This window comes from Euprymna scolopes, chromosome 21 (genome assembly GCF_053919585.1).
Source record: "Euprymna scolopes isolate OS-2025 chromosome 21, ASM5391958v1, whole genome shotgun sequence".
Taxonomy (NCBI): Eukaryota; Metazoa; Mollusca; class Cephalopoda; order Sepiida; family Sepiolidae; genus Euprymna; species Euprymna scolopes.
Window position 1 is genome coordinate 95,934,605 of NC_136502.1, and position 22,365 is coordinate 95,956,969.

The following is a 22,365-nucleotide window of genomic DNA, read 5'->3' on the forward strand; positions in this document are numbered from 1 at the left end:
AACTTTTTAATTGGTTTTCATCCGGTAAAAAGGATTACTAAGGAGTCAAAATTGAAAAATTGGTACGTGGAGTGGTCATCAGATTTCTATTTTTATCAACCGTTTCACGAATACGCATGTATGAATGGTTCAAATGACAGATTCCTTATGCTAAGAATAAGTAGGTTTAAAACCATTCTTTAAAGGCGTGTCAAGCTGACCTAATGGTTATCGTATTTGACTCACCACCTTAGGTTTTAGTTTCGATCTCAGCTCGAGTACTTTTTTTTTTACTTGCAAGACGCGCACTGCATAGGAAAAACATAATACTCGCATGCACATATCTAAGTTTCTGTATGAATTAAAAATATAATATTTATGCGTATTTTACGACCGGGAAACGCCGGGCGGCCTGCTAGTATAATATATTTTTTAAAGACAAAAAATATCTTTGTTGTTTTTATATTTATTTATTAAGTAAACCCGAGACTGTGTTGAGAAAAGTTGAATTATTAAATAGTAGAAAACGCAGTACAACATGTTCATGATAAAACATTTATGACTCACGCTTGACAGAAGCGCACGTCGTACATGCGAATGGAAGTCATGGGGGTGCTACATGCACTATATCCTGATCACGGCAACAAATTAGAATATTGCTGTAAAACCCTTCCGAGTGATTTTTGCTATAATTTTATCCCGTATTTTCGCCATTGCAACTCATCTAACTACAACAAATACCCGTCTAGCTATAACAACCGTCAACAAGTTCTGTCATACTGTATATGTATCTAAAACTAAACGAAAATTCCATACGCAGAGTTTTTCTTAGAACTTTCTATCTGCTGGACACAATATCGTGTGGCTGCTTCCCGGCTGATTATAGCATCTTTTTTTTTTTTACATAGGTATAACCACTTATCAAGGCCCAGAGATCACTCGAGGATAAGGGTTAAGAGTATACATTAGTCAATTTGGACAATATAGTAATCGTTAGTAATGGAAATTTAATCGTTAGTAATGGAAATTTAATGGAAAGTTATTTTCAAATCTAATGTGAATAAATTTCTGTTAAACCATCGTTTTATTAATGTAGATTTTCTTGCCGTCAGTTTTTGTTGCAAAACAATCTTATTCCGTTGGCTGACGTTGTGTTGCCTGTGCTCGACTTCGATTCTAGAACGAGTGTATTCCCGATTAGAAAGACGGCAAAAGGTATTAGTCAAAATAGTGTGCCCAGAGTCCAACATCGACTATTATTATTAAATTAAAGCGTTAGATAATGAACATTATTATTGCTTTGTAACTTATGTAGAAAAAAGTTATGCAGAGAGAATGTTATTGTAAGAAGAAATTTTTACTGAAATATTTAGGTTAACTTAGAACACTCAATGAAAGAATGCGATGATGAACAAAATATGTTTCTGACAGATAGTAAAACGCGATTCAAACAATCACATGTAAAAAGATGAGAGTTGAATTACGTCATAGTAAGGAATACCTACATATATACAAATACATATACATATATACAAAGAGAGTTAGGATTGTAATTTGTATTGTCATCATGACTGAAACTGTGCAGTTATAACTCTATTTGGGGGAGATAGAATATTCAATCCTCAGTGCGGGCGACCCAAAATATATAACTGTGAATTACTTGGGACTTCTACCCAATCATGACTGACGGAACGAGAACATGCCACCCCCGTGGATTAAATAAAAGGGTTCCGTTCAAAATTCCGTGCAGATTCCCGAGTTTGACAAAAAGATTAATTATCGAGTTGGACAGAAAAATTCCCTAGTTCGACAAGGTGCACATGAAGAAGAGCGGAGGTTACATCGACCGAAACGTTATGTAAATTATGTTCAAGATATGGACAGAAGTTCGAAAAATGCAAATAATATAAACATTTTAAAAATTATTTTTTATTGTGTACGTTGTTTGCTTTTCCTAATTGTCTACTGTAAAATAAACGTGTTACATAGACTTTTGCTCATAGCTTTTGGTTTTAATGATGATGTGTTTGGAATATATGTTAAATACATGAGCTGTGAAATAAAATTAAAAATTTTTTTTAATTTTATTTCACAGCTACGTATATTCCAATATTATGGACGTCGTGTTGAAAAATACAACCGAAATAAATAAGAAACATTAGCTTAATTGCACATGATAGAAAGCCAGTCACCTATATAGTGTGTTGCTCTTAATCTAACTGTTTGTCTGCTCCTCTTTTCTCGGACTACTGAGCTGATCTGACCGAATTTATTATGGACCTTTGTTATAGTAAAGTTCAGCGGACTAAGTATCATGGTGTACGTTCAATACGCAGTTAGGGATTGATAGGGATTAGTTACTACAATACCACATTTACTATAGAAATTTGGCACAAAGTACTCAACGGGTTATAACTTTTGTTCTCACACTGATTTGAATACGCAGACTTCTGATATGACATTACATTTTCTTTCTCATCTTCATCTCGAAGAAAGAAAAGTTCTACACGTAGATAGGCATCTAAACGTTTCTTACAGGAACTTCTTATACCGCTTTGGTACGGTATATTTGATGTTAGTATATTTGATGTTAGTATATTTGATGTTAGTATATTTGATGTTAGTATATTTGATGCTAGTCTATTGCACAAGATTTTCTTTCAATTATATCTCTACTATTATAATATATTATAATTATATTTATTATAAAACGAACTTTATGTGTGTGTGTGTGTGTGTGTATGTGTGTGTGAGTTCCCGATGTACTCGGAAACTGGTGGGCCGATTTTTTTAAAAATTTCACACGACGTTACTTGATGCGCCCGAAAGTGTTCTTACGTAGTTTTTTTTTGTATCTGAATGCGTCTGATAAGTATCGAAAATCGATAATTGAAAAATCCGATTAAAGAACGAAGTCCGATTTTGAGCAAAGTCAACACTTTTATACAACCTAACATCACAAGTGCACGTGAGAAATTTTATCACCGCATAAGCAAAAAAAAAAAAAAAAAAAAAAAAAAAAATGCCCGCTGTATAAAATCAACAGTATGTTCTTTTATAAGACAGGAGCGCGTTCGAAATGAATGTTTCTTTTTAGAGCACAATCGAACCATGGTAACCGCACTTTTGTACGCTTAACTTTAATTCAAGTGATTATGTAAAAATAATTGCATAAAATCAACAGAGGGTTCTTTGATATAACAGGGGCGCGTTCGAAATGAGTGTTTCTGTTTAGAGTACAACTGAACTATGATACTTGACTTTTGCATTTTAAACTTTAAATGAAGCCATTATTTACAGATAATTTTATAAAATCAACAGCAGATTCTCTACAGTGCAATGTAGACTTCAATGTATTGTGGACTAAGTTACTGTTGGGAGGCATGTGAACCTTCCTCCCGATACACTGAGGGGAGTTCCTTAACTAGAGCAGGCAATCAATCGATTTCGATAACAATAAAAGTATGAGAGGGTGGAACATTTGTTGATCCTCATCCAATCCCGGACAACATCGGGTCTCCCTCCTAGTAGGTTTGTAAATATTAACTAAACGTTTATTACAAGCACTTCTTATGCGTTCATCGCGTTAACTTTTTTTTTTTTATGCAATAACATATTCTTGAATCAGATTCTTTTATGTTGATTTATGCAGCTGTTATTGCGCCAAGCTTTCCTCCGTTCCAACCGCCATAAATCAGATGTAAATAAACAAAAAATTTAAAAAAAATACGTACCATCACGAAATATCACGAAATATCACGAAATATCACGGAATAGCTGTAAGGGTATAATAACCGCAACTAAAAGTAGGTAGATCAATAGAAGTAGCACTGCGTGACAGAAATTAGGAACTCGCGATTTGTGGAAAAATCTACTGTAGCTTTAAAAATATTAATTGAGTCAACAATTTCTTCACTATTTAACTACAATAAAATCTTTTCCGCGGCTGAATTGATTTCTGGACGTTTGCTCAAAACTTCTCCTTGAACTCCACGAATCACTCTCCTCTAACTTTCTACTACACTATATGAACTGATGGCTTGGTTATCATAAAAACTTGGACACATCCAAAGCATGTCGACCTGATGTTTATCCTGGCTATAATCTATATAAATAAAACAGTAGAAGTATGTATGTGTCTGTAAAAATATTTAACCGGTAAACACTTTAACTATTGATCCCATAGCACTGAAATTAACAGTAAATAGTAATCATACACCAAATACGGTTTATAACGAATAAAATCTTTGTTTGGATGGATGAATAACGCATATTTCAATTACTTTGGCGCATGCATAAATTCATTCATACCTTAAGGTGGCTTAATTTTAAATATTTCTTATCTATCTGTTGATAGCGTAAACGGTAGTGAACGTGGCTGGAGCGCTAAGTGTTTTAGTTTCGATTCTGGCTGATAGCATCAAAGTCATACTTTAACTTTTGAGATTAGTACTATATATTAGGTACAATATAATATTCAATAGAGAATTGGCTCTGTAATAATAAGTACGAAATCTGCATGAATTAAAATATATTTAAGCGTATTTTACGACCGGTCAAGCTCCCCCCCCCCCGCAATAATAAATAAGTTCTCTGTTGCGCTTGCAGAATCTTGCTTACGTGATAGCTGGAAAATGACCTCTGTGGTACAGTTTCTTAACTTCTGTTCGCCCCAAACAAGATATGCTGACACCGAAGGGAGAGTATTAGGTTATTTTAATTGGGCCCAGTTTAAGAAGGAGAAACCTGGATGGGGAGTTGGGCAGCAAGATGTATATTCTAACTATATTCATCGGGACACATTGCGTTGGAGTACTACTTAGAATAGCAAACTGCGCATGCAGACTTATCAAATATAGGAAAACATTGGACGGTTTAAAAAGTATTGGATTTGAAAATAAAAAAGATCGCTTGATGCTATTTAAGTCAAATAAAAAAAAAACTACGTATAATGACCCATCTTAGTAATTATTACACCACGTGACTTCTTTGAAATCGAAATGTTTAGTCGCAGACGCAGCGCTTAGATTATTCCTCTCCCGGCGTTTTGTATTTCATTCGATTATATGAAAGATAGCATCATATCAGATGAAGAAGCAATCGTAAATATTTAATATTCATTTCCCATTTAATATTCATTTCCCATAGAATGAATGTGGCACTTTGGTCGTTGACGTGTTAATAAAATGATCGTGATATATTGTAAAATTGTCGACAAATGAATCTAAGAATAAGTTTTTTTTTTTTTTTTTTTTTTTTAAAGAAAACCAAATCCACTGCCATCATTTAAATCCCCTAACAGTTCACACACACACACACACACACACACACACACACACACACACACACACACACACACACACAACACACACACACACACACACACAGAGTAAGTTATAAAATTATATTTATGGAAATTAAGCTACACCGAGATGTCTGCGTTACATCACTGTAGGTAATTGTAAAGCTAAAGTGCGATTCCATTCGGGAATGAAATGCGGATACTTCTGCGTAGCTTAATTGCCATAAGTATATTTTCATAACTTGCTGTATACCTCTACTCGCGTATTGAGCACAATTGAAATAAATACTGAAAATAGACACATAATATATTAGATCTCGTTATAATACTATAAAAAAAAATACATGAAATCAAATCGCACATACATACACACGCACACACATACATATATAAGAGGTGATCCCCCCTCCAAAATTAAATCCATAAAATTGTTCATAAAATTCCCAATCCTTTCTGCAATCCAATCATATTTGTTACAAATAAGATTCAAAAACATATACTCACTCTGTTCTGAAATAGTTGTACTAAAATAATTTTCATGTTGTTCCAAACAATTTTCATGCTGATTAAAGCAACTGCAGCACAAGTGATCAACTTGGACCGTCAGCATAAAATATTGTAAAACAATTTTGTAATAAACAATGAAACGAATTTACTCAGAAGTTTGGATAGATTATTTTTGGCATTTATTTACTAAAGAAAACTTCCGATTTTTATTAAATATTCTCTCTCGCACGAACTATCTACTAAGTCCTTCAGCGTAAAAAAATGTTATTGAAACAAACAATAAAACGACTTAATCAGAGTCGCGATTATTTTTTGGTAAATTCCTAAAGATTGGGGCTTTTTTTTTTTCAACTTACGGGCTACTTAAAAAAAAAAAAATCTTTGTAAAATAAATGAATAAATAAATAAACAAATTTATTTCTTTATTATTGAAATAAAAACAAAACGAATTTCGTCAGTCACAACTTTCAGCCTAGAGTTTTTTTTTTTATTTCAAATTAAATTTTACAAGTGACAATTTTTTTTTAAATTTTGAATTTTGTAATACAATAGCAATGTAACACTAGAAAATCTTTTTAAAAAGTAGAATAAACACTGGAGACTGAAGCAATGTCTCCAATCCCGCGTACCATTTTTTTAGGGGGGGGGGAGGAACTAGTTTTCCTCACATTTAAAACATTAGTGTCTAACAGCTCTCGTGGGGAGGCGAGTAAATAACTATTATTTTTAAAAAGTATTTTCAGAGTTTTTCTTTAAATAATATTGCATAAAGTTCCGTTTTATGATAACGCGACTCTCAAATCACCGTAATATTAAAACAAATATTAAATCACCTGTAAATACTTTTTATATAAATCTAAAAATATATTTACCAAAAATAATCTCTCGATTGAAATTTGTGAGTAAATTTATTTTATTGTTTATTTTATTAATGCAACAGATTTTTACGATATTTTGTGCAGACAAATGCAGTAGCTCGTCTGTGTAAAAGTTGCGTTAACAGCAAAACAACAGCAGAAGCAAATAATCATACAATTTAGTCGTACAATTTTATTAAACCCACTTATGTACGATCAAAATCCGGCACGACTAAATTGTCCGATACGGCTGCTGCTGATTAAGTAACTTTGCACATTGTTTCTATATGACAAACAGCAGGAGCAGTCAGTCGTACAATGATCGGTAATAATTTGGTCGTACATATTTAGTAAAACCGGTAATATTAGTGAATTCCTATTTAAATAAGTGTGAGATATATTTGAGTAAGAATTACTATATTCAACATGAGATTTCCGGTTATGGAACATCTATTTCAGTATACCGGAAGTATATTTTAGCAGTTGCTAATAAGTCAAGTAACACTGCTTTAAACTAACATCTCTTCCTTCTCCTCTTTCCCTCCCCCTCTCTTCCTCTCTATAAAGTGCACACTCGCAAAATACGCAACTGGTGATTTGATTTGGTGGCCTGTATGTTGCAGCGTCTATATGAATGAAATTATATTATATTTATTAAAAGAATGATGAAATAATATTATGTTTATTAAAAATTAATAATAATAAATATTCTTAAAGTCGATATAATTTTCTGCGGATTGGCACTGTCTATTCTAAAATTAAATATAACTTTTAATAATCAAAATAGGTTTAAATATTTAGCTTGTACGAATAAAAAAAATCAACAAACATACCGACTTTACTTTATTATATAGAAGAATCTAATCGATGTTCGGCTATGTTGAATGATACGAGTCAATTTATGAATTAAGAAACAAATATTTAAAAAAAATAATTTTAACTGTTTCTAATTTTTTCACGTTTTCATGTTTTCGTATTTGTAAAACAATTGCGTCTTTTTAAAATGATGTGATAATTCTTTGTATGTATGTGGTAGTTTTAGTTTTTAAGTCGATTGTTGCAATTAGTTGATGGTTATTTTATGTACAAGAGAATACGATATATAAAAACCCGGTCGTTGTTTAATAGTGTTCTTTAAATGAAAATAATGATAATAGATTCTAAGCACTTCCTGTTTGGTATTGCATATTTTCGCCGATGTAACATTAGTTAATGAGCCACCAGATGGCGAACAACATTTTATTGTTAGACTTTATTGATAGATTGATAGATGAATAAATAGATTACTTACGCTTTCAGATAAATGTTTGCGTCGTGGTCTTGGCGAGGCAGTCCGGGATGAATTTGGGGATGAATGTTTAGATCTGGAGTATGAAGATGAGGAATCTGAAAGGAATAATAATAATAATAATAATAATAATAATAATAATAATAATAATAATAATAATAATAATTCTGATTTCATTTATCAACGTCTCCCTCGAAAGGGATGAAATTCATTTCCAGAGGATTTCCCTCAATCCTGGCTCCAAACCAGGAGCTTCAAGATCAAGGTTTCCTAAGGATGTTGGTGGTACCTACAATAGCAGAAGTCTGAAGGCCGCCTAAAACATCGGGGATTCGTATTTTTTTCAATTGTCCTTGACTTGAAACCACTCCTAGCGTACCTACTACGGTGCGTATATAAAAACGATAGACAACCACAAAATTCGCGCATGAACCTAGAGTAGATTTAACGCGGAATATTCAGTGCAGCTTAATCGCCATATATATTTTATAAATTACTAACTAGCTCTACCTACATATTGAGCACTTTTGAAGTAAATACTTAGTTTACGCATAAATTTATAATTTCCTATATTAATTTTTATATGAGTAAATGAAGTAGTTATACTTAGCTCCTGAAACACTTGAGCACACTCAAAAGAATTTATTTCACCACATTAAAAATAGATATGGAAAAAGTTAATTTCGAAACATCGCTAAAAAACATCCCCACACCTAGCAAGCATAGCTATATTATTAAATTAATTAAAAGAACAGACGAACTAATACGCCGAATGCGATGGCGAGCAAATTTCTTCCTTAAAAATGAAAACGTAAACAAAAAAGAATCCTATGGTTTTAAAATCCCAAAAAATGCGAAAACCTTTTGATAAACTTTGAAAATGAACTTTTAAACGCAATTAAAAACTTAGAATTCCACAATCAACCTAACAATTTCCAATGGAAACTACACAAAATCGTTAGAAACATAAACAACTCTAATAGAATCTTTGTAAAAGCAGATAAAACTAGAAACTTTTATAAAATAGATAAACAAGAATATAACAAACTAATCACAGAAAACATTACAAAAATTACAAAAAACTAGATACAAACGAATATATAATAAATACTGAAAGTAAACAAATTACCGATAAATTAAAAATTAGCGATAAAGTTGGCAACTTGAAACCTAGAAAGGCATACATTCTCCTCAAAGACCACAAATGGGACTTTAATAATAATCCCATCACTCGCTTGATAAACCCAACTAAACCAGAAATAGGTAGAATTAGCAAAGAGTAAACAAACAAATCAAACAAGACCTAGAATTAAACCAGTGGGCAAATACTGCCGAAGAAATCATCTGGTTTAAAAATATAGAAAACAAAAATAAATGTACGTTTATACAGTTCGACATCATAGACTTCTATCCCTCGACATCCGAAGAGCTTTTTAACATTGCCCTAGAATTTTCCGAGGCATACACTGGTATATCCTCGGAAGAAATCAACATCATTAAAAAATGTAGAAAATCAGTTCTAATAAATGACAATAACCAATGGATAAAAACTAAAATGACAAATTCGTTTGATTTGGCGATGGGTGCCAGGGATTCTGCAGAGGCATCAGATCTTGTGGGATTATTCATTTTATATACCCTCACAAGTATATTTAATACTACGGATATCTACCTATATAGAGATGATGGATTAGCTATAATAAAAGACCCCAGCAAAGTCAAGGGAGATAACTTTAAGAAAATCATACACAAGGAAATGAAAAAAATAGGCCTAAAAGTAGACGTATTATTATTATTTTTTTTTTTTTTTACACAGTGATCACCACTTATCAAGGCCCGGAAGCCACTCAGGGATAAGGGTTATTGCAAGTACATCACGTTAGTGAGGAGATTTTATGAAGTGTTTAATTAGGGGGGCGGTTCATTAGGAATTTGTTAACATTAGACTTGAAGACATCGAAGTTGTAGTCCGGAGGGAAGCAGGCAGACGGAACAGAGTTCCACAGGCGTGCAGTTCTAAGAAAGAAGCTTTGCTCATGAAATCCGCGTTTTGATTTAGGCACAGATATAGAGTGGGGGAAATTTTTCACAGTGGATTCAGCTAGACGGGTGTTTTTCGTGAAAGTTTGGCGAGGGGGGACCAGGGATTGGAGTTCAGACGAGCACCTGCCATGAAAATAACGATAAAACAAGGATAGGCTCGCAACGTCTCTTCTGTGGGAGAGGGGTTGCAGGGTAGAGAAAAGGGCATCCCCCACTAAACCACGAAGTCTATTTTGTACTCTGTCAAGGCATGATAGGCTGTTTTTGGCAGCGAAAGAAAATCCGAATAACAAGAAATATTACGTAGGTATGACTTCCTTAGATTTCAAAACTTGATATTATGTCCACAAAAATACATTCAACAATAAAAAACACCGTATGAAAACAACGATAGCAAACAAATACTGGGCAAGGAAAGCGGACGTCTGCCGGTAACCGAATGGAAAATAGTAAGACAAGCAAACACCTGTAGAGACCTAGATGACCCATGTAGATTCTGCCTTCATGAAAAATTTGCTATCCTTTGCGTTCTAGAGTAAGGCTTCCTATTTTTTAATAAAAAACTAAAACGTTGAAGAGCTTCGAAGACGGGAGTGGTACCATTAGAGCGAATGACCTTTTGTGCCTCAGAATATATTTTTCTACATAGTCACCAGCATTCTCAATGCACTTTTGCCCGCGATAAATGATGCATCGGTCTTATAATAATAATAATAATAATAATAATAATAATAATAATAATAATAATAATGAAAACGGATGAAATATTAAGGAAAACACTTGAATGCGGAGAATAATACAATAATACAATATAACGAAGAAGCGTTACAGGGAATGAAGAACATTGAAGCTGCATATCTACAAGTTCTACACCTCCATCACGTATCCCTTCTCATTGTCTCATCACCGTTCCCTCAATAGAGAAGTGATACCAAAGAACCGAAAAGGGTCAAGGAGGATGGAATGACCGAGGAGAGAGCACTGACCAGACCTCCTCTGGACAAGCGCGAAGAGAACTGGGACCTTGGGGAATCTTAGTGCCATTCAAATTCCAGTATAAACCAATGGCCACTGCCAGCGAGAAATCTATGGTAAATGGCTGTTGCGATGACGCAAATTTATTTGCAAATGCTATCGAAGGAAGAGGAGAGAGCTGGACGTTTAGGGAGACTTGTTGTCACGCAGCTTCCAGAGAACACCATAGGTTTCTAATCAGATCGGTTGTTGACTTGTGTGAAAGCTCCATGTGAGCCAATAATAATAATATCATCCACACCATTGTCGCTACTCTGAAATCAACGGACCCAGCTCCTAACTGTGCTGACATCAACGGCTTCGTAAATGTTAAACAGGTGCTGTAGTTTATTGACTGATTATATGTATTAATCATTAAAGGAGATGCTTTCTATGGTGTGAGAGAGTAAACCTGTGTCTAAAATTGAATTATGTTCTTTTAATAGAATTTTACTTATTAATGGCGCTACACTATAGAAACCTCCCGTTGTTTAAATGTGCTTGAATTTGCGATAAGCGCTAATTTAAAAAGTCTCCGTCGCGGTTTATTTGAAATAAGCTTAATCATTTTTGATTTTTTGAAGTCAAAAGTATGATAATGCTGCAATGAATGAGAGAATAATGCATTCAGAGAAATGCTATTTCTTATATCTCTATTTATGTTCATTGACTCTTTTCTCTAATCTACATGTGGTTTTACGAACGTATACATGATGGTAATTTTGGTAAGGAACAGTGTATATGGCCGCATTGGAAATTGGTTTGTTTTGGAGATGTTTTGTGGTTTTGCATGTTTGTTTTATAGCTTGTGATGTGGTTTGTATGATTGGAATTCCTAGTTGGTTTCACGTGTTGTAAACCATTATTGGTGTGTGTAGGTGAAACGTTTCAAAATTGGCATTTCTCGCATAAATCTTGCTTCCAAAAATTTAAATCCCATCCACGTGCGCATTAAAAGGGGAGAAAAACATGTTTTTCTTGGTTGACGCCCATTTATTTCACATAACGATGCGGATTCAAAGAAGAACCCAAGCTCTACTTCATAAATATGGAGCTTCAAAATTTTCCCAAATAAATTTTAAGGTAGAGGTTTTCCTTTTTTTTCTTTTTTTTTTTATATATAAATATACCTATGTGTACACACATACATGCACATATATATATATATATATATATACATATATGTGTGATCGCTTATGTTTATTCATGTTTATTTAATTTATTTATTTGTTTGTTTGTTTTCTATTGTTATTGTTAGTTTTAAAGCTATTTTTTATATCGCTATCCTAGAGTAAGTTTTATTTTGTGAACACAGTTGTTTGCTATTTTTCGTCTACTGTTTAATAGGTATATATATATATATATATATATATATATATATATATATATATATATAAAGGAAAACGTCTACTTTAAACCACTAACTTAGTTCTAAAACAGATCCTTTGTTCGATAAAATGCATGCCCATTGGCTGATAGGAAGGGGCGCGGTGGATACTAGAAAGCTGATTGGCTAACTAAAAATCCTCAACATATATAAAAACAAGAAACAACCACAGAATTCGCACATAAGCCTGACGAATCCTATAGTGGATGAAACGCAGAATATTCAGTGTAGCTTAATCGCCATATATATTTTATAAATTACTAACTAGCTCTACCTACGTATTGAGCACTTTTGAAGTAAATACTTAAAGTTTACGCATAAATCTATACTTTCGTATATCAAATTTATGTGAGTAAATGAAGTAGTTATATATATATATATATATATATATATATATATATATATATATATATATATATATATATATATATACGCCGAAGATATGGATGCATGGTCCAAACATTTTTTCTTCTCGAACCGTCCGCGTTTTTTTTTTTGTTTTTTTTTTGCTTTGTTTTACTCTAAACTTTTCGTGAAATCATCTACACATCTTCAGGAATGTGTGTAAGAGGCTTGGTGGTAATTATGAGTGGATTTATTTAAATAGTAGTTGAGTTGCGGGCGAAGGTGCGAGTAAGGGTCAGTGGGTCTGCTTGCGACGGTAGGAGTTAGTATCATGGGATATCATGGGAGAGCGTGCCAGTTCTATGGTCAGTGATAGGAACGGGTTGGGTATGATGGTGGAGTTCTCCGAGGCATTTAAGTGTGTTGGTACTATTTTGGAATGCGACCTTATTAAAAGTAGGTTTTTGTGTTTTTATATAAATAGATTCAAGGAGTTTTAGCTTCTTAACATTTGTTACGTGGTATAGTATTTATATGGGGCTCCTTCAGTGTTTAACAGGCATAGTGATACCCAGGAAGGAGTGCCTTTACGTGAAATTTTTGTGGCAGGAGATGCGCAATCTCTAACAACACATCTGCTGAGTCGACAAGCGGAGAGCACATACAGTGCCTAGAATTCCCAAATGGTAACCCATCTGGTACTAACCAGGCTCAACGTTGTTTAACTTCGGTGATCTGATGAGAACCTGTGTGTCAACGCGATTATACCATTATATATATAATGAAAAAAAAAACAAAAAAAAAACATGCGAATAAATATCGTCCTAATTAAAATCTATCCTGGTGCTTCCCTCGGCTTGCAATAAATACAATGCAACTTTTCTGCCATGTCACATCCTCTCTTCTATCTGATTACGCCTACGCACTCGTGAACAACGAAAATCAAGGTGTATTATTTACTATTCCACACACACACATTCCAATTTTATTGCTCACCCATAACAAAATGGACATACGTACCGTTAATATTCAGTTTTCTTAATAGAGCGGGGTCGAACGACTTCTGTCCGATCAGTTTCTTTTCTGTTAAGAGAAATATGAATAGTTAATAATGAAATAGAAACGTACGAAGTCATGCACACACACACACACACACACACACACACACACACACACACACACACACACACACACACACATATATATATATATACGTATACATTATACAGACTTTAAATTATTGAGCACTGTTGAAGTAAATACTGAAAATTTACGCTTAAAATTATATCTTCGTATATTAGTTCATGTGATTAAATAAAGTAATCATATATATATATATATATATATATATATATATATATATATATATATATATATAATTATTTACTATAATAATTATATATATTTAAATTGAACAGACAACATATTATTATTAATTATTATATATAGTTGAGTTGAGCATATTGAGAAGTGATACACACGAATAACCATTAGCATATAAGCGACGCTCTTTGTGTAAACAAATCGAGCGGAGGTATTTCGGACGATGTCAAAATATCGTTTAACTCACTACTCGCTCGGCAACCGCCAATAGCGTAATGGTTAGGAGCCTTGATTGTCGTTCAGACGGTCGGGTTTTAATCCTGGCTTAAGGTAGTTGCCTGTCTAGCCGCACTGATGAGCTGCGAAACAATACTGTATGTGGATGACTATATATTTAATTGAGTATAATTTTACGTATGTATATTTTTATTATGTTTTTATTGCCTATATTTTTCTCACGTATATGTTTATTACGTATATTTTATTACGTGCAACTGTTAAGATCTCAATATGGAATAAAAGACAACAAGAGGAAAACATAAGCAAAAAGAAAGAAATAAAGAAAAAAGAAGGAGAGAAAATTGAGAGAAAAAGAAAGAAAAAAGAGCGAAGAGAAGAAGGATAAGTAGATTAAAACAAAAGAAAGAAGTGATGAAAAAAAAGAAAAGGTAAATTGAAAGAAATAAAAGTTTTAACAGATGAGCAAAAAAGGAAAACTGAAAAGAAGGAAGAAACGTAACTGTACAAAAAAAAAGAAAAGAAAGAAAGACAAACAAACGAAAGAAAGAAAAACAAAAGAAAGAAAGAAAAACGCCGAAAAAAAAAAGAATTCTTCTTACCGCCTTCGTCGAGGTCAAAATCGTCCCTGGAATATTTCTCGGATCCGTAGGCGATGAAAACTGTATCGTCTCGGAAAAAGTCGGACAAATTGTTGACCTACAATATATTACAATGAAACCTAAATTTATTTTCCATATTTAATACAGAAACAGTACCACCACCACTACCAACAATCACACAATCACACACACACACACACACACACACACACACACACACACACACACACACATATATATATTAGACACCGCCAAAACTGGGGGGGGGGCAAGTCAGTACTTTTTGACAGACTGTCTTTTTAAAAATCTACCAAAAATCAGGTAATTATCCGATCAATACGAAATTTTCAGCGATTATTAAGAGAAGAATGAACTTTATAACGGTGTACTTATTTTTCATAAACGATATTTATATATATATTTTTTTTGCTTACAAAACCCCCCTTGTTTTGAAGTGGGAACAAATATGCTTAAAATAATCATCTGAAACTGAACAGAACATATTGTGTTGTTGTAAGGGACAGAATTATAGATTAAAAAAAAAAATTGTTTGCATACCTTATTTTGACGTCTGAATATCAGAACTTCGATTGTGTTTAATTATCCCGCTTTTGAGTTTTGAAGTGTGAAATTCGGTGAATATGTTAAGTAAAATAATTAATTTAAGTTAAGCAAAACAAAAAAAAAAATTTTTTAATATTTATACGAAAAAAGCCATTTTAAAATCTTTTATAAATAAATTAACAATTTTTTTTTAGCGAGCCGAATAATGCATGACCATTATTAAACAGGGCATGCTTGGAAAAATCGATACCAAAAAAAAAAATTCGATAAATATTGTGCCCTTTGTGTTAAAAATATCATCATTTTTTTCGATCCCGTTTGAAAACGTTTGCCGCCTTTCGACTACGGTGGACCAAACGCGCTGAAATAATTTTTTTTTATTCTGCTTTAAATTGCCCCCCCCCATTTTGGGGAGCCTGGCCCCCACACACATACACATTAAAAACCAAACTCATACAAATGGTCACCCATCTGGTACTGGCCAGCCTCAGCTTAATAATGCATTGAAATTTTCGTCACTGAAAAATAAGTTTTTTTGGCCTGTTTGGTCTTCCATAGTTTGCTTCTTATCAAACGCAAACGTAAACAGTGTCGATCTAGACTCTAGATCGACGCGAAATAACTGGTTACATATATGAATAAGTGGAATTATTTGAAATCCAGGTACTTATATTATAATATTTTTGCATATTCTCTTAGAAAATCATCCTAAATCTTAGACAATAAATAAATTAATTAATTATTTCAAAAACCTTTTTTTTTTTAAAATATTTATGTACGTTTTTTGTGCAAGACAAAAAATGTCAATTGTTAACTTTTTGGGAAAATTTAACATTTAAAATTTAATTAAAAATAGTAGAAAAAGTTTTACATTATTCTGTTTTCTATATGATAAAATTCAGGGTTTTATCTTTCTGGAAAAAAAAAAGTTACTCAGAAATAATGGATTTTAATAAATGTAATTTCGTTTTAAAAAACAACAACAACTTGATTTTTGGCGGTGCCTAATATATATATATATATATATATATATATATATATATATATATATATATATAAACGGCTATACGTCTGTCTGTCGGCCGGTCTGTCGGTCTGTCTGTCCATCTGTCTGTCTACATATTTTCAAACTCTATCTCCCCCGAAACTAAAAGTCGCGGAGCGGGGCTATGGCTCTAAAATGATTGGATTTTTACTGGCCGTTTTTTTTATGGCCGGTTAAAACAGTTTTAAGGGGTCAAAAATGGGTCAAAATTGAAAAGAAAATTTTTGAACATTTTGCACATTCATCTTGGTTTATTTTTAATTTTTAATCGGTTCGTATACGTGCTACGTTAGTACAGTGGTTTCGATTCTAGCTGATGGCACCTAAATTCTTTTTTTTAACTTTTGAAATCACGACTCTATAAATAATATATACGAAATTTGGACAAATTAAAATGTCATATTTAAGCGTATTTTAAGCCGCCCCTGACTATAAGAAAAAAAAAAGAAACTGGAATTGACCAGCCAGAACCAAAATATGTAGACAGGGATTGAAAAAAACGAAAGAACGCATATATATATATATATATATATATATATATATATATATATATATATATATATATATATATGCGTTCTTTCGTTTATATATATATATATATATATATATATATGAATGGAAATGTATAAAAAGGCATACGAAAAGTATAAAAGCTTATAACTTTTCTTTATTCGTTTTCAATTAGTGACGTGCAGGAATACAAAATAATATTATGAAAAAAAATTAAAAAACTTTTTTTACAGGTACATAATTTTCGACCGATCCTTCAGTCTTCATCGGTATAGTGAAAGTGATGAGCATACACGGGGGAAAGGGGGATGGAAAAAGGAGGAGGAGGAGGAGGAGGAGGAGGAGGAGGTGTATATATATATATATATATATATATATATATATATATATGACTGATACTTCTTTACAGAAGTTTGTCATTTCTTTCTTAAGTGTTCCTATTTACAATGCCTCCCCACGGGACAGAGTTAGACACCAGGGTCGTTTTTTAACGGGGAGATAAGGAACAAAAATAAAAGTTGTCTCAGTCGTGAAGGATTTCTCCTCCACTGACAGAGAAAAAGAAATTGAAGTGCAGCATCTGATACTTCACTTTGATCCTTAAGTGTTATTGCGTAGATAACTGAAGTGCACGTAGATAACTGTTTAATCCAGTTTTGGTCCTACATGCAAGTTCACAAACGTGACATAAAAACTTTTCATTCTTGTAAAGGTGATGGCATGGTAATATTGTAAATCCTCGAATGTCGTTTTAGACCACTTTTAGATTTGCAGATTAGACCACACATATGACAACGTAGCGTTGCCGGGTGTGCTGTAAAAGCCTCCTTAAAAATCTGTCGTTCCTGTCTTTGATTCTGTGATTTCAGATGATTTACAAAACCAGCTTTTTGACAAAAAATATCTGCCACATACAGTGCACTTCAGTTCTTGTTGTAATTTCTCTGACATTATATTATCGTCCTGCTTTCTGAAAACACGTTTTAATACAGCAAGCTTTACATGCTGCTCTTCCAAAATCTTGCAAAAGTATTTGATGAAACAACAAGTAAGTCAAAGATCTTACTTGATAACAAAAAAGTGAAGCAGAGGGAATATGGTGAAGAAAAAGGTGATTACACGTGAATGGATAATCTGGTGGAAGATAAATAATCCAGTGACGGTAAAATCCAAATATATAACTTCCAGAAAGTTAATTGAATTTCAATTTGCACAAGTAAAATCCAATTTGGTTTTATTGTGCTTTTATACCTGACTGAGATAACTTTATAAATATTAATTCTTTAATATTTATAATATACTTTAATTTTACCATCTTGGATCATTTTAGTAAATTTAATTGTAATTTTTATTTTATATATATATATATATATATATATATATATATATATATATATATATATATATATATATCTTTATTCGATTGGCAAAATTTTAGAATAATTATAAAAAAGTGAACCATATCGTAAATTCAATCAACTAAAAAATGGAAACCGGGGTGAGGAAAAGAAAAAAAAAAAGATATATATATAATGGGGCAAGTTATATGTACAATTAAATAAAATAAATAAGTCGATTAAAAAAGATCGTTAAAATATACCCAAAGCGCTTTTCGTTCAGACAAACATTTTCAAGGGTCATAAGTCTGAAAATTATTATTTTTTAGAATATTTGGTAGTGATATGGAATACGAGCGGAGAGGTTAAGAAAAAAAAAAAAAAAAAAAAAAAACCTGACTACCCAAATAATTCTAACTGAAGCCGGAGGTTTCTCTGCTTGCACAAAGTAGGGGGGTTAGCAATGATGGCAAGTGCTTCGAGGACAGACAGATGGAACTTTGTGCGTCCTCGGTGCAAAACAGAAAAACACTCCGGAGAGAAAACAAGACCGCATTCCTTTTTATCGACCAAATGTTGGCCGATGGACGATTCTATCAGTTGGGATTTTCTGGTAGTAGCTTGATGATCCCTGATGAAACGGGGGACATGTTGGGCGATTCTAACCTGAAGACGCTGGGTCGTCTTGCCTATATAGACGGCACCACACCGACATTGAAATTTATAAATAATATTACTAGTTTGGGAGATAGGCAAGACATCCTTACGAAATGAGGGAAAGGCGGTTTTTGTGGAAAAGGCAATACGGAGCGATAGAGCACCAAAATTAGAAGACACCAGAGAGGAAATCTTATCGCAAATAAGTTGGCCTTCAAGTCCAATCCAGGGTAACCTAAGGTATACCGGAAATCTACATGGACCGTATTTTGGTAGCTCAGAAAAGGATTTAATTTTTTTATTAATAACTAAGTTAACTAATGGAGGTGGATATCCATTAGTAATAAAAATCCTTTTAATGTTTTCAATTTCCACATCAATAAAAGGTGGGGAACAAATAGCAAGTGCCCGATGGGTTAAGTTTCTAATAAGATTTAGTTTCCTGGTTGTGGGTGCAAAAGAATCCCAACTAAGATAAAGACCAGTAAAAGTGGGTTTTCTATAAATAGATGTCATAAAGGAAAGCCCACGTTTAGAAACTAACACATCAAGGAAAGGAAGGGAGTTATCTTTTTCCACCTCCATCGTAAATTTGAGAGAAGGGTGTAAATTATTTAATAAGTGGAAAAAGGACATAGCTTCATCATGCGTTGCGAAACAAGAAAAAGTGTCGTCAACATAACGCATGTAAAATGCTGGTCTAGGGCACTTGTCAAACAACGTCTGTTCTAAAAAACCCACAAAAATATTGGCCAAAGTTGGGCCAAGGGGTGATCCCATCGATATACCGTCGAACTGGCGATATATCACATCGTTGAAACTAAAGGAAACTGACTTAGTAGCAAGTTCCAAAAGTTCAACGAACACCGCCTCAGGAAAAGAGGGGAGGGGGCCAGGGCCTCTATAAAGAAAATCAGCACATATATCAATGACCTCGTCAAGAGGAACATTGGTAAACAAATTGCTAATATCAAAGGAGACCAAATAACAGTTGTTAGTGGTAAGAGGAAGCTCCTTGATAGTCGATGCGAAATGAAAAGAATCAGGTGTGCAATGTGTTGAATAAAAAGAACAGACTGGTTCAAGAATTAAAACCAGCCATTTAGCCAGATTGTGTTGGGCCGAACCTACCATCGACAAAATTGGTCTCAATGGAGTATCAATTTTGTGTACCTTAGGCAATCCGTAAATCCTGGGGCGTTGAGAGCCCACCGGTCGGATATTATTATAAACTTCCTTAGATAAATATTTAAGTTTATGCCATCGAAGTAGTTTATTTTGAAGCTTAGTTTCAATTGAAGGAGTGTCATCAGAGTCCAGGGAACCTAAACAGATAAATTTGCTATCATTGTTAAGAATAGAAAGCATTTTTGCAATGTAGTCTTGACGGTCAAGGATAACTAATGTTTTCTGATGTGCTTCTTAGTTTACAGAGTAAACATTACTCGGTTTGGACTCTCGCTTGGAAAACGTTGTCTCCATTTGATAAACTTCGATTTTCTAAGTTACTTTCAGCCAAGGATGTTAAGTGTCGTCATACAAATAATCAAAAATTTACTAATTTCTTAAACCTTTTGATTAAAAATAAATTTGGCGAACCTTCATTCTCGGATCAGCATATATTTAATTTCTCTAAATTTAAATTGTCAGAAGTCGATACGTTTGTGTTGTCTAGGGGACTTGAATTTTGTGTCCCTCCTCGCCAGATTGACGTAACTCAAACTCTTAGTGAATTTGAGATTTTATTTTCACAAATAAAAAATAATGGTTCGGGTGACAACTTAAATATTGTTAAATCTCGCTTGACTGAATTAGCCAATAAATTCAGTCAATGCAATATTTCTTCTCGCCATTTTATTTGGCAAAGTAATCATTTCATTGCGGCTAAGCAATTAAAATGCAATAATGAGATTTACATTTCTCGCCCAGATAAAGGCAACGGTGTAGTTATCCTTGACCGTCAAGACTACATTGCAAAAATGCTTTCTATTCTTAACAATGATAGCAAATTTATCTGTTTAGGTTCCCTGGACTCTGATGACACTCCTTCAATTGAAACTAAGCTTCAAAATAAACTACTTCGATGGCATAAACTTAAATATTTATCTAAGGAAGTTTATAATAATATCCGACCGGTGGGCTCTCAACGCCCCAGGATTTACGGATTGCCTAAGGTACACAAAATTGATACTCCATTGAGACCAATTTTGTCGATGGTAGGTTCGGCCCAACACAATCTGGCTAAATGGCTGGTTTTAATTCTTGAACCAGTCTGTTCTTTTTATTCAACACATTGCACACCTGATTCTTTTCATTTCGCATCGACTATCAAGGAGCTTCCTCTTACCACTAACAACTGTTATTTGGTCTCCTTTGATATTAGCAATTTGTTTACCAATGTTCCTCTTGACGAGGTCATTGATATATGTGCTGATTTTCTTTATAGAGGCCCTGGCCCCCTCCCCTCTTTTCCTGAGGCGGTGTTCGTTGAACTTTTGGAACTTGCTACTAAGTCAGTTTCCTTTAGTTTCAACGATGTGATATATCGCCAGTTCGACGGTATATCGATGGGATCACCCCTTGGCCCAACTTTGGCCAATATTTTTGTGGGTTTTTTAGAACAGACGTTGTTTGACAAGTGCCCTAGACCAGCATTTTACATGCGTTATGTTGACGACACTTTTTCTTGTTTCGCAACGCATGATGAAGCTATGTCCTTTTTCCACTTATTAAATAATTTACACCCTTCTCTCAAATTTACGATGGAGGTGGAAAAAGATAACTCCCTTCCTTTCCTTGATGTGTTAGTTTCTAAACGTGGGCTTTCCTTTATGACATCTATTTATAGAAAACCCACTTTTACTGGTCTTTATCTTAGTTGGGATTCTTTTGCACCCACAACCAGGAAACTAAATCTTATTAGAAACTTAACCCATCGGGCACTTGCTATTTGTTCCCCACCTTTTATTGATGTGGAAATTGAAAACATTAAAAGGATTTTTATTACTAATGGATATCCACCTCCATTAGTTAACTTAGTTATTAATAAAAAAATTAAATCCTTTTCTGAGCTACCAAAATACGGTCCATGTAGATTTCCGGTATACCTTAGGTTACCCTGGATTGGACTTGAAGGCCAACTTATTTGCGATAAGATTTCCTCTCTGGTGTCTTCTAATTTTGGTGCTCTATCGCTCCGTATTGCCTTTTCCACAAAAACCGCCTTTCCCTCATTTCGTAAGGATGTCTTGCCTATCTCCCAAACTAGTAATATTATTTATAAATTTCAATGTCGGTGTGGTGCCGTCTATATAGGCAAGACGACCCAGCGTCTTCAGGTTAGAATCGCCCAACATGTCCCCCGTTTC

At 33.6% G+C, this 22,365-nt stretch overlaps 1 protein-coding gene across 2 annotated transcripts in view; it reads right to left on the bottom strand.

The window, feature by feature from the left end:
* The window catches only part of LOC145242608 (serine/threonine-protein kinase DCLK2-like), a 216,745-nt gene that overhangs the window by 72,846 nt on the left and 121,534 nt on the right, over positions 1 to 22,365 (bottom strand). For both annotated transcript variants that reach the window (XM_080105720.1, XM_080105721.1), the window contains exons 3-5: positions 14,885 to 14,981; positions 13,743 to 13,805; positions 7,937 to 8,031 (exon numbers count right to left, since the gene is read on the bottom strand). In XM_080105720.1, coding sequence (XP_079961846.1) covers positions 7,937 to 8,031; positions 13,743 to 13,805; positions 14,885 to 14,981 — 255 coding nt within the window. The remainder of the gene's footprint in view (positions 1 to 7,936; positions 8,032 to 13,742; positions 13,806 to 14,884; positions 14,982 to 22,365) is intronic.